At 31.7% G+C, this 17300-nt stretch overlaps 1 protein-coding gene and 1 long non-coding RNA gene across 7 annotated transcripts in view; one reads left to right on the forward strand and one right to left on the reverse strand.

Annotated features, from left to right (window-relative positions):
• On the forward strand, nt 1-13314 carry LOC143244247 (uncharacterized). Of its 2 annotated transcripts, XR_013024985.1 has the most exons (3): nt 1-296; nt 5216-5444; nt 12029-13314. It is a non-coding gene; the product is annotated as an uncharacterized LOC143244247 (long non-coding RNA). The 2 variants fall into 2 exon arrangements; XR_013024984.1 differs by lacking the exon at nt 12029-13314 and having other exon boundaries at nt 5216-5455.
• LOC143244245 (uncharacterized) overlaps nt 2584-17300 on the reverse strand; it is a 29201-nt gene continuing 14484 nt past the window's right edge. Inside the window, exons 6-9 of one of the 5 annotated variants that reach the window (XR_013024983.1) lie at nt 16201-16331; nt 13294-13454; nt 9497-11488; nt 8819-9442 (exon numbers count right to left, since the gene is read on the reverse strand). Coding sequence is in view for 4 of the 5 variants with exons in the window: in XM_076488558.1 (XP_076344673.1) it covers nt 13310-13454; nt 16201-16331 (276 nt within the window). In the remaining variant the exon portion in view is untranslated. Of the gene's footprint in view, nt 6251-7981; nt 11489-13293; nt 13455-16200; nt 16332-17300 lie in introns of those variants that run through there. The other 4 variants (XM_076488558.1, XM_076488557.1, XM_076488560.1 and 1 more) reach the window with 4 other exon arrangements.

Genomic DNA, 17300 nt, shown 5'->3' on the forward strand with positions numbered 1-17300 from the left:
TGGTTTTTTCAAAAATAGAATACGGGTATATAACTTGACAAAAATATTACGTCAAATTTATCTGTTTAGTTTTAATTTAGCACAAAACTACACAGTGCGCTATCCTTGCTGTCACCATAGGTCTCGAATTCCGATTATATCAGTTACGAAACACCATAACAATTCGACTTTCAACGTGAATGTTTGTCCACAGGCAAATAACACATGGTTAACAGATTTTCTGAATTCAAGTATTTGTATGTAGTTTTGGAAACTTATTCTGAAGTTCTTTCTTGAAAGGTCATCTTGAGTCAGCGGTAAGTGTACGGATTTAAAACGCTAAAATTTGAGGTTCGATTCTTCTATTGTGTAGTTTTTGTACTTAACAAACTTTCTTTACTGGGTTTAAAACTTAAATTTTAGCATGATTTTTAAATTTGTACGTAGTTATTCAGAAAGCCAATCATGACACATGTTTGTACATTTCTCTTAAATGTGCTATTAAAAATATTTATATAGATGCGATACGTGCAAGGTATTATAACATGTAACATATCTCAAGTTTCTAATGGATTTTTATAAAACATTTCAATGTATAAGCATTGAACTACAGATAAGGTTAATAAACTAAAGGCAACAGAGTGATATCAAAGTGTCTTTCATAAAAAACAAACTTAAATATATTACATATTAATTTATGCAAATTTTTCTTTGTTAAGGCTAACCACAGCATATCTACATAAGACTATGCCATGATAAACTGGCCCTCCTGATGTGGTGTAATAATAAACAATATGTTTCTATCTTCTTTTAATATTATTAATTCATTTTTTGTTGTGACCATGTGCTGGTTTGAGATAACGTGAACGAGTAAAATGATTGAGTCAAACTTGTTTCAAGTTAACCTTTGTTATCATTAAAAATGGATAATAACTGTGGAGGACACTGCTGAACACAAGTTGAGTAAGGATGTAGATACCAATATCCTTCAGTGATTACTGAGGTGATATATGTATGTCACATTTCCATTTATGTTGTAATGAGAATGACCAGCCATGTGGATAACACTTGTTGCTATAGGTAAATGTGAGGTATTATTTTAAGTAAGAAAGGATTCACTTAAGTAGTCTAGTACATGAATATTCAGTGATAGCAATCACCCAGTTGATTATAATCATGAGTACTAATACTGTGTTTGTGTTTCTTTACCATAATAAAAACTGTGTAGTTTGTGTTTCACATTATGCCCAGTTTCTTTATTTCATTTAATACTATCACAACCAGTAAGAAATCTAATACTACTCCATAACTGATAACTTGATTGAATTAAGCAGACCTATTAAGTATATCTCTAGAACCAAGTAAGTTTCCTCTGGATGTAGTATATCATTAAGATCACAGATTTACAATGCTAAAATTCAAGGTTTAAGTCCCTGCAGTGAATACAGTTCATATAGCCCATTTTGTAGCTTTGCACTAAAACAAATAAACATATGAATGATAAACGTTTATTAAAATGGTATGAAATAAAATATTTTATTAGCAAAGTAAGAATGACTAACATTTATTTTTAAAAGCTCCTCACTCTAAGGACCCGAGATGGCCAGGTTGGTTAAGGCATTCGACTCGTAACCTGAGGGTTGTGGGTTCGAACTCCCGTCGCACCAAACGTGCTCACCCTTTCAGCCGTGGAGGCATTATAATGTGACAGTCAATCCCACTAGTCATTGGTAAAAGAATAGCCCAAGAGTTGGCAGTGGGTGGTGATGGCTAGCTGCCTTCCCTCTAGTCTTACACAGCTAAATTAGGGATGGCTAGCACAGACAGCCTGTGAGTAGTTTTGCATGAAATTCAAAAAACAAAAAAAAACCTCATTCTAAGACTTCAACTTTCAGAAGTCACACAGGTCTCATGTAGTATTTTCAGGTGTATTAATTTCCCTTTAAGAGTAACCATGTAGGAGCTACAGAATAACAGAATGTTATGTCAGAATATATGTATATATTAGAGTGAGAGATGAACTGATTGATAAGATCATAATTGAGTATGAAGAAAAGAATAGGATTGGATACAAGTTAAACAATCAGTTTCAGTACTAGTATATGTTGTGGGCATCTTTACTAGTAAGCTCTTAGATCAATTTGTGCATTTAAATGAAATCAATATCATCAAATCATGTGCAGCTTGTAAGTAGAAATAATCATTGTCTATTTCTATACAGTAGTGAGAAATATAGAAATATTGTTATGAGAAAGTCCATATGATATGCTAGCTGAGTGACCCAGTTCAGTAGGTAACTAAGGCAAGAGGAACTTAGTGGCTTCCTATACTTAAGACTACACATAATATAAAGAAAAATACTGAAAATATTTAACCGTTGACAATCAGAACCTCAGTACACTTAGTGTATTGAAAACACTTTACTGAGAATTAAGCTAAGCTTCAGTAAGTTCAATTTATTGAAATAATTGCAAAGTAAAGATGAATTGTGATTCCATGAGTTAATCAACAACTGTTTAATTTCCCAGAAACATTTACTTTACATAATAGTTACTAAAATTTGTAAGAATTTCTAGAAATGAACAAGATACTATTTAAGACTTTCAGTTGCAGGCAGTGTTTATTCTTCAGAAACATTTGCAGATACAAGGAATAAGCATATGTGTGCATCATAGAGAATAATCTTCACACTTGAATAAACATCTCAATAAGAATATAACATAATGTTATATAAGTTATTATAATTCAATTACGCAAGAATCAATGATATTGTAGCACTTTTTTTATACACTAAGTTAAGTTCATTTTGGAAGAAATAAAACATATGACTCCTTGTATTACTGGAAAACATTACTACAACCATGTATATAATGCTAAGTTTAAAACATATAGTTGGAGAAGTCAAACAATTTTAGTAGATACAGATCATTAAAATTTATATATGTAGAAAGTATTCTAAGGTGTCACCTTTCATTAATTAATCCATGCAAATGCTGCATAACTGTATATTTACTTTTAACTATACTAACTAATATTTTTCCTACTTTAAGTAAAAGAAAATCCTTTCCTAGAATTACCACTTTCAAAATTTTTTTTATTCCTTTACTAACAACACAAATAGTTTGTTTATTCAATTTATCACTAGAAAAAGGTTTAGTATTTTCAAGTTTAAAAACGAAAATTATTCACTTTACTCGTACAACACACTGTCGGTATTACTAAAGTTCCTTTTTTTAACAGAAAACAGTTGAGTTGATTTCACAGTTATTAAATAAATATTGTATATGAACACATGAACTAATATAAAGATAGTTAAAATGAAGCACATACAATGGTCCTCAATCTTTCAAATACTCCCATTAAAGATTTTCAGTAGTTTAATTTGCACTGTGTCTTATCCAATCAACCTATCACGAGATTTAAAGAGGTGATGCTGTATGTCTCAGTGTGTTAAACACATTAAATCACTTTTATCCAATACCAAAATTATACCTACTAATTGACATGATAGAACAATTATATTAAACCCATTACTTTTGACTACATATTTTTGACGCTGATAAATAGTCAAAGATCGTTATTTAAATACATTTTATTCTTGCTGATGAGAACAACTCATTACATAATCAAGAAATGCAGATGGATCATTTTCCTACACTTAAATAATCCTAACAACATACAATTAGGAATTACCATGTTTATCTATATTATATTAATATAACCCTATTTTCTTGCTGAATTACACCCATGATTTACTTTTGTTTCAACCATTTACTACTCAGGTTTCTCACTTCTAAGTTATTCTATAATATTATTTTCTTAATTTACTCACCAAAAAACAGCCTGATTATCTGTTTTGTTTGAATTTTGTACAAAGCTACATGAGGGCTACCTACACTAAACATTCCTAATTGGAGCTGCTGTTTTACTAATGAACAGTGAGATTGACCATCACATTATAATGCTCCTATGGCTGAAAGAGCAAGTCAAGCACCCTAACCATCTGGCCATAACAGGCCACCCAATTGTCTAAAAATATAGTATTACATGAGCCTCTCATGGCCTGGCAGTTATGGCACCTGACTCACAATCTGAGGGTTGCAAGTTCAAATCCATGTTGCTGAACATGCTCATCCTAAGTGGCTGCCAACTGGGCCAGCCATCTGAGTATAAAACTTCTGGTCAGCCTGAAACTGGTTGGGATTTAAATCATAACTAAAAAAAAAAAAAAGTATTATATTATGGCAGTTTGAATTTAAAAAATTAGTTTTCACTCATGAATGTAAATTTAATTAATCCAATTTGGTTATTGCTAAAATTCTATATGTTAATAGGCCATAACATCATAACACCTATAGTGAGACATTGACCTGAAAGTATGAATGGATAACAATTGTAGTATGTTAAGACTACTCACACAATATGAGGATTTATGCTGACAATGAACACCAGAACCACAATCCTTCTTGCCATCTATTAATAAAACAATAAGATGTGTTTTCTAGCTGGGAGCCCATTCCAGGTACAACTACTAATGAGCATCTTGGTGTTTCTGATAGTTAGTGCAGTTGATGAATTTGATAGTTAACTGATGACTCAGACAGAAAAAAATTAGTGTCTGGACTTAAAGCTACAGAGGAACAACAGACATAAAGATGGCTAATTCACTGGCACTGACAATAATTTTCTATCCATTCTAAAACATCATAAAAAAAAAAATATTATCTTTTTTATAAGTCTGAGCTGAGGAGATATACATCTGAAATGTATAAATTCAATACATAATGATGGAATGAAGATTTTCAGAAAGTCCTTTATGACAGATTCACCTAACAGAATTACTCAACAAAGGATGCAAGAACGTTTTGTACCCACAAATTTGTCTATTAATGGTGGGATGATTAACCATGTTACTAATACCAGGGGTAATTGCCAATTCAAGGGATACAATACACATTTTGGAAATTTTTGCTACCATTAAAGGATGTGAGTTTAATCTAGATTGTATATAAATATAGTCAGGAATGGTGTACTTTTAACTAGTATAGCTATTAGTATGTCCACTGCTTTGTGTATAAAAAAGTTTTAAAAATTACATGTTTTAAATTTCATATTACTGTTATTGTTTAAGTTGGAAATCCAATGATATTCCACTACAACTCTTATCAGCACTTTCTACAGGTGATTCCAAGCATTACTGTAGTTCACATGTTAATATGTTTAATTATATTTATAGGGAGAAGATTTGAACAACCAGAACTCAGAAGAATATACAGAGCAACTCTGCTCTAATACATGATTGATATCAGAAGCCAAGTGTCTGAAGAGTATTTGAACATTTGTATCATAGAAGTAATTTCCACAGGGGATGCAGCTAGATACATCCCCCATACTTTGTTTGGTATATAATATATTTTGTTTTTCCCCACAAAATACCCTCATGCATATCCTGATTAAAATTTAAGGTAATTAACAACATATTTTGTTTGTGTGTTACCATTTTCACCATTTGAAGACATCTGGAAGATGATAACTGATATATCTATAAAGCTATTACCTGAACATTCTGTGGAATATTTACTCTGTTATTAATGTTACACTGTAGAAAAATCCACAGTAATAACATAATTAAAATGTGTATTTTGGGTTACAAAGTAAATCATGTCAAATATAGGGTATTATTTTAACTTTATTACCTATAGTTTCTATGGGATACTTCTCTTTCATGAAAGTGTTAAGCCTAACTTTTTATTGGTTACAGGTAAATTAAGCTACACCTCTTCACTGTATTGATACCACACTAATTTTCATACATTAGGCTAGTTAACAGAAACAGTGGTGATTAGCTACATTTCATTCAATTAGGATGTGAAAACTTGATCTAGTATTGAGTATAAAATGTGAAGAAACCAAGACCTGATACTTTGGTCTAATATGATTCCATACTGAACATTAAACTTACCCAAGATAACTTGGGTTATAGATTAGGCGAGTTGAAGAGAAAAATAAGAAATTGGTTATACTTGAGTATCCAAAAAACACAGTCAGGAAATGAAAATAAATGTTAGGTACAAACAGGAACTAGCTACTTGCGTGTAGCTCAGGGACATCTACTGTTCCAGATTTACAGAGTTTATGAATTGTAAATCCATGCACAGTCAGCTGTCATTCCTTAATACACCTAAACTCGGTGCACAGGAGGAAGTAGTACACCATATGACACAACGAACTTCAGGAGTTTGTTCATCCTTGGTTGGAATAAAGACTGCAACTAAGTAAGAAAAGAAACTGTTAGTCACCTTCCAAGATGCTGGACTAATTCAAAAATGTGGGAACACAAGTTTATTATTTATCTTGTTCTGAATAAAGGTTATTGACTGTAAGAATGTTGTAGTAAAGGAGAACAGGCTACACTCCTATAATAATCTATATCAAAGAAGATGACAAAGAATCTCCCATTGGCTTTAGTGCACGATAAGCTTCCGGGCTTATAATGCTAAAATTGTGGAATCAGTCCCTGTGGCAAGCACAATGTAGATAGCCCACTGGATAGCTTTGTGCCAACTCAAACAGATAAACAAAACAGAGGACAGCTAACTTGTAATGGTGACCAATTGAAATGAATAGGTACATTAATCAAACACATGTAATCAAACTAAGAGTTTAGTGTTAATAAAAAAGAGATACCATTATAACACATGCCACTGCATGTGATGGATCAAGTGGTTTATCTTGCTAATGATAATTTTGGAGTTGTGTTTGACTAGGTGTTCCAGAATTGCAACTATTTTGTGATTCCAGTAAAAGCTACCTTCCACCTGATGATATTATAACATATACTAGCATGGCAGAACAGCAACATTCTTGTGTGTTTCATGTAGAATTTAAAATAATAGAAAACGAATATTTTAACAGCAAACCAGTTACCAATAATGCAAGGATATGGGTAAAAAAGTTCAACTTGGAAAATGTTACCAAAATCAGATCACTGAATTAAAGTAGCACTTGCATGATAATAGCTCAGGAACAAAACCTTTTAACACAACAACAACACTGTCATTTATGATCAATGATAGCTTGTAAAAAAATAATGCATTAAATATTTCTATATTTCGAGGAATTAACTATTTTTATTGCAAAAGTAACTAGTAGTGTACACTAGCTCAAGATATTTTTTTACAGATCTAACGTATGTGGTTAGTGAATAATTTTGTTTTTGCAAGAGATCTGTCACAGCTAGCAACATAACCTCCATTCTACTGCAAATAATTACAGCATGCTTAATAATAACCATGCTAAATTAACAATTTCTTTACATTATTAATCTAATTAATGATATGTATGTTAAACTGAAAAAAAGAGAAATAACTGATATGAAGTAACATAATTTAAAAGCAATTCCTCAAAAATGTTCTGACCTCAAAGTTGGTGTTAAAATCCCAGCTGGTTGTCATAAACAAGTACAGAATATGCACTGGACAAGACATGCAGGTAGAGAATAGTATTCACAAAATGTAAATCATACGTGTGTGATTCTCTACTTCTTATTTCTGTTACATATTTCAAGGTTATGATCTGACAAACAACATGAACTGATTTATTTCACTGTTAAGTAGAAACTGTCATAAAATTGTAATACCAGACTTTCCATTAAACAGCACAGAAATATATAATGCTTCATATCTTTCTTTTTCATTAAAAACATCTGACAAGAGTTGATGTAACCTAAATGTCCCGAGTCATGTCTAGAATAGCTTATCTGAAACCATTCAACAAATTAGTTGTATCCATGTTATTCTTCAGTTGCTTAACTATTTATCACTGTCATCTATTTTCTCTTATTTTCTTCAAAAGTTCTTTACGAAACCACGTCAGAAAAGACAGCCAAGCTCATTAATGAGCAACAAAAATAAATGAGTTCTAAATGACTTATGGAAACAAATCAAGAATACACATCTTCTAATTACACTGGATGCAAATGTATGATGTACCAGTTATCTTCTAAAGAAGCTATGTTTATTTCATTTGAGCTTCTAAAATAAATATAGATTAACCCATATTCAACAGCAGTTGAGCCTGTCCAGCAAAAACAACAATATTCTTCTAAGTTATAAAACTTGTATGAACAATTTTACCTAAGATTATTCGTATGAGTTTTCTAATAATATCATAACAAACTACATTTATAAGTACTATGAACTAACAATAGACTCCACAATCTGAACTTTAACAGCTTTACCATAGTTTCTTACACCTGAATGTTTTTGTGTACACTCACTTGATTTTGCAACATAATGAACCTTTAAAAACACCAATCAGCTGGTTAACTTCCTGTGTCAGCCAATTGCAATAACAAAAGCAATAAATACAACCATAAACACTTTTTTGTCTTCATTATTTGAAGAAAGTCTGTCTTGAGTATCTTAGCTGATTCTACTAGCTGCATATATTCAAATCCATATTGCTATCACACACGGCATTATTGATATATTATTACACATTAACCTACTATCAAGAATTATGAGTTTACAATTTATTTTGATAATTAAGTTCCATTTAATTAAGTGCTGGGTAAAATTATTTTTTACACATTTCTAAATTATTTATAGCTATACTTTAAATCAATGTTTTATATATATGTAAAAACAGCTGGTATGGGTTGAGAAAATTTTTTATGTAGAGGAGAGAACAACGTTTCGACCTTTAGTCATCATCAGGTTCACAAAGAAAGAAAGAAAGAGGTAACTGACCGATAGCTGACTACATATTCAAAGGGGTTGTGTAATTGAGTGTAGAGGGTGTGCTTAGATGTTTGATTATACTTATTAATATAGGTATAAAGGTGTTCCTTTGTATTGGTTTATTTTGGGCTTGAGTTGTTGCATAAGTAAGGCTTCTTTACTTTTGTCTTTGTTTAGGTTTGTTTCTTTATTTAGTATTTGGGTGTTTTTTATGGTTATGTTGTATTTAATTTTCAGTGTTCGAAAACATGTGAAGGTTACTTTTTGTGTTCTTTGAATCTGGTTTCCATTTTTCTACTTGTTTTTCCAATATAGAAGTTGTGGCAGTTATCATATTGTATTTTATAAATAATGTTGGTGTGGTGTTTATCAGTGTAGTTTTTACATAGTATAGACCTTAGTTTTGTGTCTGGTTTTTGAATAAATTTGGTATTAACTGGAATGTCATATTTTGTTACTAGTTTTTGCCAAATGTTGGTTATTTTTCAGCAGATGTCGGGAATATATGGTATGCAGCTGTATATGGTTTTCTGTTTTTTAATTTGTAGGATATATTTACTTTTGTTAGTTGATTTTGCTTTTTGTCTAGGTGTGTGTGTATAATGTTTTCTACAGTTTGTGGAGGAAACTTATTGATGTTGATGAAGTATTGTTTGATTTTGTCTAATTTGTCATTAATTTTATCTGGTGAGCATAGTTTCATGGCTGTGTTTATTTGGTTTCTTAGTATGTTGAGTTTTTGTTTTGTTTCATGTGCTGAGTCCCAAGGAATGTACAGTCCAGTATGGGTGATTTTTTGGTTAATTTCTGTTTTAAATTGTGTATCGGTTCTTGTAATTTTGAGGTTAAGAAATGATATTTGATTGCTTTCTTCCTGTTCACATGTGAATTTAATGTTGGGATATATAGAGTTAATGTGATTGAAAAAAATTAAGTGTGTGTTCTGTAGATGTGAATCCTGCAGTTGTGTCGTCTACATATCTGTACCAGTATAGTGGTGGAAGTAATACTGTGTTAATTGCTTGTGTTTCAACTTGTGTCATAAAAATATTGGCTAGAACTGTTGATACTGGGTTGCCCATGCTTAGGCCATTTTTTTGTATATAGTTGTGGTGTTTGATTGTGAAGTTTGTCTTCATCATGGTGAATTCTATCAGGGTTGCTAATTGGTTGCTGGGAATGTCTATTGATGAGTTAGGGCCTTGAATATAGAGTTCTAAGGCTATCTTGCAGGCTTCAGTGGTTGGGACTTCTGTAAAGAGGGATATAACATCAAAACTGGCCATTAAGGCTTTATGATTAAGTTGATTAAGATTAGACTTGAAATTAAAAGAGTCTTTGATGAATGAGTGGCTGATGTTACATATTTAGAGAATGCCCATGCTATGTATTTACCAAGATTGTAATTAAACAATTCATATGTGGACATTATTGGTCACAATGGACAATCTAGTTTATGAGGTTTGGGGATGCCGTATATTTGTGGTGTGCGTGAGTCAGTCTTGTGTAGATAGGAATAAAGTGTTTTTGAAACTGTGTTGGCTTTTTCATTTTTAGTAGTTTTTTGTTTAGTTGCATTTCATGTGTTTTTGTTAGATTTGTGTGTATTGGTTTAAATTTATTTGTGTCTGATAGGATGTTCATTTTTTTTATGTATTCATTATGACTATAATGTTTCCTTTACCACTTTTAGAATTTTTATGTTTTTGTCTCGTTTTAGGTTTTTAATGGAATTAATGTCTCTTTTTGTATGATTGTTTTTTAGCTTTCTGTTTTGTGAAACTATGTTGATGGTTTTGTGAGAAAATTCTTTGAAGAAATCGTTTAAGATGTTTTTTGGTGTTTCTGGAAAATATAAATTTTTAATTTTTTCTGGAAAGTTTGGCTGTTGGATGTCAATAAAATTGTCGAAGTTGTCTTCTTTCTGTTGGTTGTTTCCTTGTTTTTGTTTTCTGTAGAAAGTATCACAAGTCTCCTGGCTGGGTCTTCTAAACATGTTTTAATTTCTAAGGTTCGAATGTACCTAGGTACTATTGCAAAGTTGAGTCCTTTGTTAAGTAAATGTATCTTGTCTGCATTTAATTGTTGGTCGGATCTGTTAATTATGAGGTTACTTATACAACAACTCAAGCCCAAAATAAACCAATACAAAGGAACACCTTTATACCTATATTAATAAGTATAATCAAACATCTAAGCACGCCCTCTACACTCAATTACACAACCCCTTCGAATATGTAGTCAGCTATCGGTCAGTTACCTCTCTTTCTTTCTTTGTGAACCTGATGTGACCAAAGAAGGTCGAAACGTTGTTCACCCCTCTACATAAAAAATTTTCTCAACCCATACCAGCCATTCTTACATATATATTTTTCTCTACAAGTGGAATTTCTTGTCATCACGAAATCAATGTTTAGTGATAAGATTTTGAAACAACTTCAGTGCAAAGTACTTGTCTGACAGAGCACTGATGTTAAACACATGAAATAATAATATATGATTTCAAAAACTAATAAAAAGTTATCTAAATTGAAAGTGGTTCATACTGGAACTTTAACATAGCATCGGAACATGAGAATTAAAAGAAAAAGTTATCATTTTATGAAACACTTTTCATAAAATAAATTACATTTGTGTAGTGTCTGAAATATGCAAGAAAAACAAATACAGACACTAAGTATATATACACAAGCATCCTTTGTTTTTCAAAATGGGAATTATTGTTTATAAGGGTTGCTGTTTCCATTCTTCCAAAGGTAATGTTGAAACTAGAAGTGAAAAAAAATATTAAAAAATAATAGTATATAGGAAAATTAGAATTTCTTTCCATTTCATTATAATTATTTAAATATTAATCATGACTACTTTTGATATCAAATCCAATGAGATCAACTGCAGAGGAAGATATATATATACACACACACAGATCTTCAGTAATTTCAGTATGCAACAGTATCACCCCTTATCTCTTTAAGCTGCACCACAGAACTCTTCCACATTTCTCATATTTTTGTTTGTAGATATCTGGTAAGGAAGTGTATTACATAACTCGTCAAGTGGCATCCTCAGAGTATACCTTCGTGCAAACTGGTATTTAAGTGTTTCCTCAACTGCACACACACAGGTATATTTATATATACGAATTTTTAAACGTCTTTACTTTCTATGTTTATGTATGTCTTCAATTTTATTATTTTATGAACTAATTGCTTTATTGTTTTTATGTCCATTTTTTTTTCATTTACTCTCTAACGAATGCTAGCAAGGTTGATAATATAGCTGTAAGATTTTTTCCTCATTTGTTTCAGATATTTCCAACACAGTTCTACATAAAAAACTGTCTGAAAATAGACTACCCTAATGTTTAATTGTCAGAATAGAAAGACAGTATCTTCTTCCAACTCTTGGATGACTTTTATTTTACTAAACAACCAGATCTGACCCTTATATTGTACCCATGGTCCCAATGTTCAAGATAAGTTTTTGCAGTAATGTGATGTCAAACATGGCCTCTTAAATGCACAGTTTGAGCATGCCAATCTCTAGCCAGGTGTGTGATGATAGCACAGTTACTGGAGTTAACCTAACCATTGGACATCTGCTAAAAACACTGTCATTGAAATTTGATTTAATTATGCTGTTGTGGGCATCAGTAAGAATTCTGCTGGGGGGGGGATAGTAGTGTGAAATTGTGAGTTTAATAAAGAAATTCCTATACATATGTTGAATAAATAAAGAAATAATTATGTTTAGGTATTCCTCAGTGCTTATAGTAGTTTCCAAAGATATCTTTCAATTGTACTACTTCATAATAACACATATGTTTATAACTATTGCTTCCTGGTGGTAGAAACCAAAAACAAACATGATAATCTTCGAAAGAAGTCATTATAAGACACATCATGTACTTTTCTCATGAATTATGAACATTTTGACAGTTCACTATGAGTATAAAAGGCAGAATTAAATAGCAAATTGTAACCTGTGTGATTTAAACACTCATTTTGATATCTCTCTGTTTCATTTTATAACATAATTCAGTCAATAGCTATAGCATTGGGCTTAGAATTAGCAATTTTAATAATTACTGAAGTTTATGTAATGTAAATGGGGAGGCTCACTGGCTTATAAAGCTATAAAAACACAAATAGTCTATTGTACAGTTTTGTGCTTGACAAAAAAACAAACTTAAACTTCAATTTATACAACCTGGAAAGCTCTCCATGTTTGTGAAGCATTAGAAGGTTTTTAGTCCTGTTGACAAAAAACAACAACTAATTTTTAAGCTGATGGAAATAACAGATACAACGTTCATGAAGATGTGAAACAGATAATTCTTAATGACTCAACTACATTTTGTCTCAATTTAAAAGGTTTCACATTTATGACTAGCAAGTTGTAAAGATTTTTTTGGTACTGTACCAATGCTTTTAACAAGTATTAACAGAGACTATAAGTACTGGAGACTGTGCTACACATTTACACATAAATATTTACTTTTTGGACTTTGTAACTTTTTCTTTGCAATTTTAAGATTTACCAAACTTAAACACAATAATATTCATTGACTCACCAGCTAACTCAAGGTGTCACTGATGAGGAACATTTGACACTCGAGCTCTGGGGTCACTTCTGTTTTTTCTAGATTTTTCAGTTCTATCAATTATAGGAATTACTTCTTGTTTTAGAGCAGGTAAGTTGGCTGAACCTCTTCTCCAATAGTGAAGTTCATTTCTGTAGTTATAGAGATTCAATGATGTTATTTCACAGTAAATATTTTAAACACATTTCATTAAAAACAGACTGACTTGTGTTAGAATTGGCCATGACTTTAAATATTATAGAAAGCAATTCTAAATAAGTATGAAGATTATACATCTTTCCATATTGTGTTTCAAGTTTTCAATAGAAGAGTTACTTGTTTAGAAAAAAATGAAATTTTTGCCTGGCTTAAAAAGGCTGTAATAGACAAAATTACTTTATTTTTTATCTCTTAGTGGTATCTCCCAATGGCACAATAGTAATTCTGTAGATGTATAATACTAAAAAAAGCGTTATGATACCTGTAGTGGGCCCACTGTGCAGCTTTGTGCTTAACTACAAACAATCTCTTACCCAAAAGTTACTTACATTACTCTAAGTGATTTTGTACACAGAAGAAAAAGTTTTTCTTCAAAAATATTTTCTTGTAAAGAATGTTTTTTTTTCAAATGCTAAAGATGACAATACTTTAAAGAAAGAATTACTGAATACAGACTAGAATGTGGTCAAAATGTAATCCTTACAACCTACCTTCTCTTTGATTTTATACAATTTTAATTTTAGTAACTTCTCTTACAAGTTCTTTAAAATAACCCCAAAAAAGTAATACCAAGTAAGCTTTACTGAGAATAACAATGTCACTCATCATAACATAAAGTTTAAGTGGTATCAGAGTTCATCGATCATAATCTATTACTTCAACAGCATCACTTCGTGTTATTATTAATATACATTAATGACACCAAGAATCCACAATTTCTTCAGCAAGATCAATACTCAGAATAGGGTTAAGTGTATTAGTTGACAAGTTTATATGTGGGACCTTTACAGTGTATAAAACAAAGATGTACAATAATTTTAAGGTTTTTAACATTCTGGGAAGTTTCAAAGGTATTGTATTGTTGTGTTTGTTTGTTTTTTTTATTTTGCGCACAGCTACATGAGGGCTATCTGTGCTAGCCATCCCTAATTTAGCAGTGTAAGACTAGAGGGAAGGCAGCTAGTCATCACCACCCACTGTCAACTCTTGGGCTACTCTTTTACCAATGACTAGTGGGATTGACCATCACATTACAATGCCCCCATGGCTGAAAGGGCGAGCATGTTTGGTGCAATGGGGTTTCGAACCTGTGACCCTCAGATTACTAGTCAAACGCCTTAACCCATCTGGCCATGCCGGGCTGTATTGTTGTGAATTACAAGTTAAAACACACCTAAATATATATAAATAATATATTTTGTGTAAAGATGGTAAAATGAGCAAATTATTTCTAAGTTAGGAGCTCCTCTTCACATCTTCTCAAGTTAGCCAATTGTAATTAAAGTTAAGCTTTATTTAATTAAATGTTATTGGAACTGTTGGATATCAATATATTAAATCTTTTATAAAATTTAGCTTTTCAATATCTTTAATCAATCAAATGGTAATTTGTCTGAAAATATTTAATATTTAAAAATATTTAAAGTTCTTTCCTCATCTTAACAAAAACTTAAATATTGTACATATTTCACAACTCGTATAATAGAATAAATAAATATTTATGTATGTATAGGTACAAATTTACAACTTGTTAATGATGCCTTAATTGAAACAATGGATCTATATGAATACTGCAGAAAGTTTCACTAATACATTACATTGCTCTAATATATACTTACTGTACACATATAACTACATTATACCTTCTAAACCAAATGGAACCAACAACCCCACATTACTTCCAGCTCAAAAACAGGTATTATGTTGGAAGTTGGCTGCCTAAACCAACCAAGATCCATCTAAGATCAGCAAAACCATCACAGCACCTTTTTGAAACCAGCAATATAGTTGGTCTGTGCCAATAATTCCAGTAGGGTTAACTCATATCATCATTTATATTACCATTGAAAAGGTATTCCTTCATCAAAGATTTAAGTTTCAGCATTGCCAAAGGATAAAAGACAGATTGAGTGTATAAGTCAGGGTATAAAATTATAAATGTTTATTCTTAATATTACATAAAACATTAATGTCTACTATTTAGAGAACTAATTATAATAAACTACTGCTAAGGGCCAATTTATATTTAAGTCTGTGTGATACTATAACAGCACTTTCCACTGTATGTCTACTTAAGGGTTTTCTTTTATATTTTCTTAAGTTAGAAACAACTGTCCCCAGCACAGATTAATAATAACTTCCTATTACAGCAAGCTATCTAGTGAATTAACCTAGTTATCAGTATAACAACTTAAATACACTATTCTCATGTTTAAAGATTAGAATGCACTGTTTCATTAGTTGGATGCCTTCACTGTTAACAATCTTGTTGGCCATAAACCCATAAAGTTTAACTATCTTAGGAGATTTAGATCACATACTAAGTCAACAGCATACAATAAAACTCTCTACAATAAAAGTATAATAAGAAGAAAATTAAATTAATTAACCAAACTAGACACATTAAGCATTCTAACCAATACTGTTATTGAAAGTAACAGCATACAAGGAAGAGAGTATACTTTACTTATGGAACCCACCCTCAGGTTTAAGTCAAAAGGAAAATGTGCTATACTTAAAAGCTACTAATAAAATATTTTGTGTACACAGTTTCCAGAAAAGTAGCTTCAACTGATTAGAATACATTTTAATTTAAAAGTTGCAATACTTTACATTTATAAAGTTTAAGACATAAAAACGATTTTCTTAACTTAACAAAATTGCAAGTTTGAAACTTACTGCTGAGGAGACATGTTTACATGATTTCTGAGTGGTAACCAAGGAAGTTGTTCAAGTTGTTTTTGTTGATTATATTTTTCTCTTTTGTCAACACAGCCAGGCCTATCCCCCTTTTGGGCACGTATATGATCCTGCATCAAAACACTCACTCCATTAAAATAAGCTGTTATAAAATCAAAGTATAGCATTTAACATAGACAGTGTAGAGTCACTAGTAAAATAACTATGACAAGAACTCTCATCAATGTTAGTTTCATTAACAAAGCTTTTTTGCACAGATATGAGCACATTTTATTTATGTGTTGTAAGCTCAAAATGTTTTACCAGAAATTTACTTCCTTGTATAACTGTTAACAATAATACATTTCATAAGGTTTCTGTAATGTGAATAATTACATGTGTTGAATTTCTCTGTTTGTTTTTATCACCCCCTCCTACTAAAGTGACATAACCTTTTCATGTTTACTAAAACCTGAGTGAATTTTTCTCTATTTTTCTTTTGCCATAAAATGTTGAGTTTTTTTTTTCTGCTTTGCACAAAACATAATTTTTATGGTAGTGGGATCACAGTGTGGGCAGGCCATACCCAGCTTTGATGTCAGATTTTGTATCAAGTCAAGGTAGTGGGATCACAGTGTGGGCAGGCCATACCCAGCTTTGATGTCAGATTTTGTATCAAGTCAAGGTAGTGGGATCACAGTGTGGGCAGACCATACCCAGCTTTGATGTCAGATTTTGTATCAAGTCAAGGTAGTGGGATCACAGTGTGGGCAGACCATACCCAGCTTTGATGTCAGATTTTGTATCAAGTCAAGGTAGTGGGATCACAGTGTGGGCAGGCCATACCCAGCTTTGATGTCAGATTTTGTATCAAGTCAAGGTAGTGGGATCACAGTGTGGGCAGGCCATACCCAGCTTTGATGTCAGATTTTGTATCAAGTCAAGGTAGTGGGATCACAGTGTGGGCAGGCCATACCCAGCTTTGATGTCAGATTTTGTATCAAGTCAAGGTAGTGGGATCACAGTGTGGGCAGGCCATACCCAGCTTTGATGTCAGATTTTGTATCAAGTCAAGGTAGTGGGATCACAGTGTGGGCAGG

The sequence above is a fragment of the Tachypleus tridentatus genome, chromosome 2 (assembly GCF_004210375.1).
Source record: "Tachypleus tridentatus isolate NWPU-2018 chromosome 2, ASM421037v1, whole genome shotgun sequence".
NCBI lineage: Eukaryota > Metazoa > Arthropoda > Merostomata > Xiphosura > Limulidae > Tachypleus > Tachypleus tridentatus.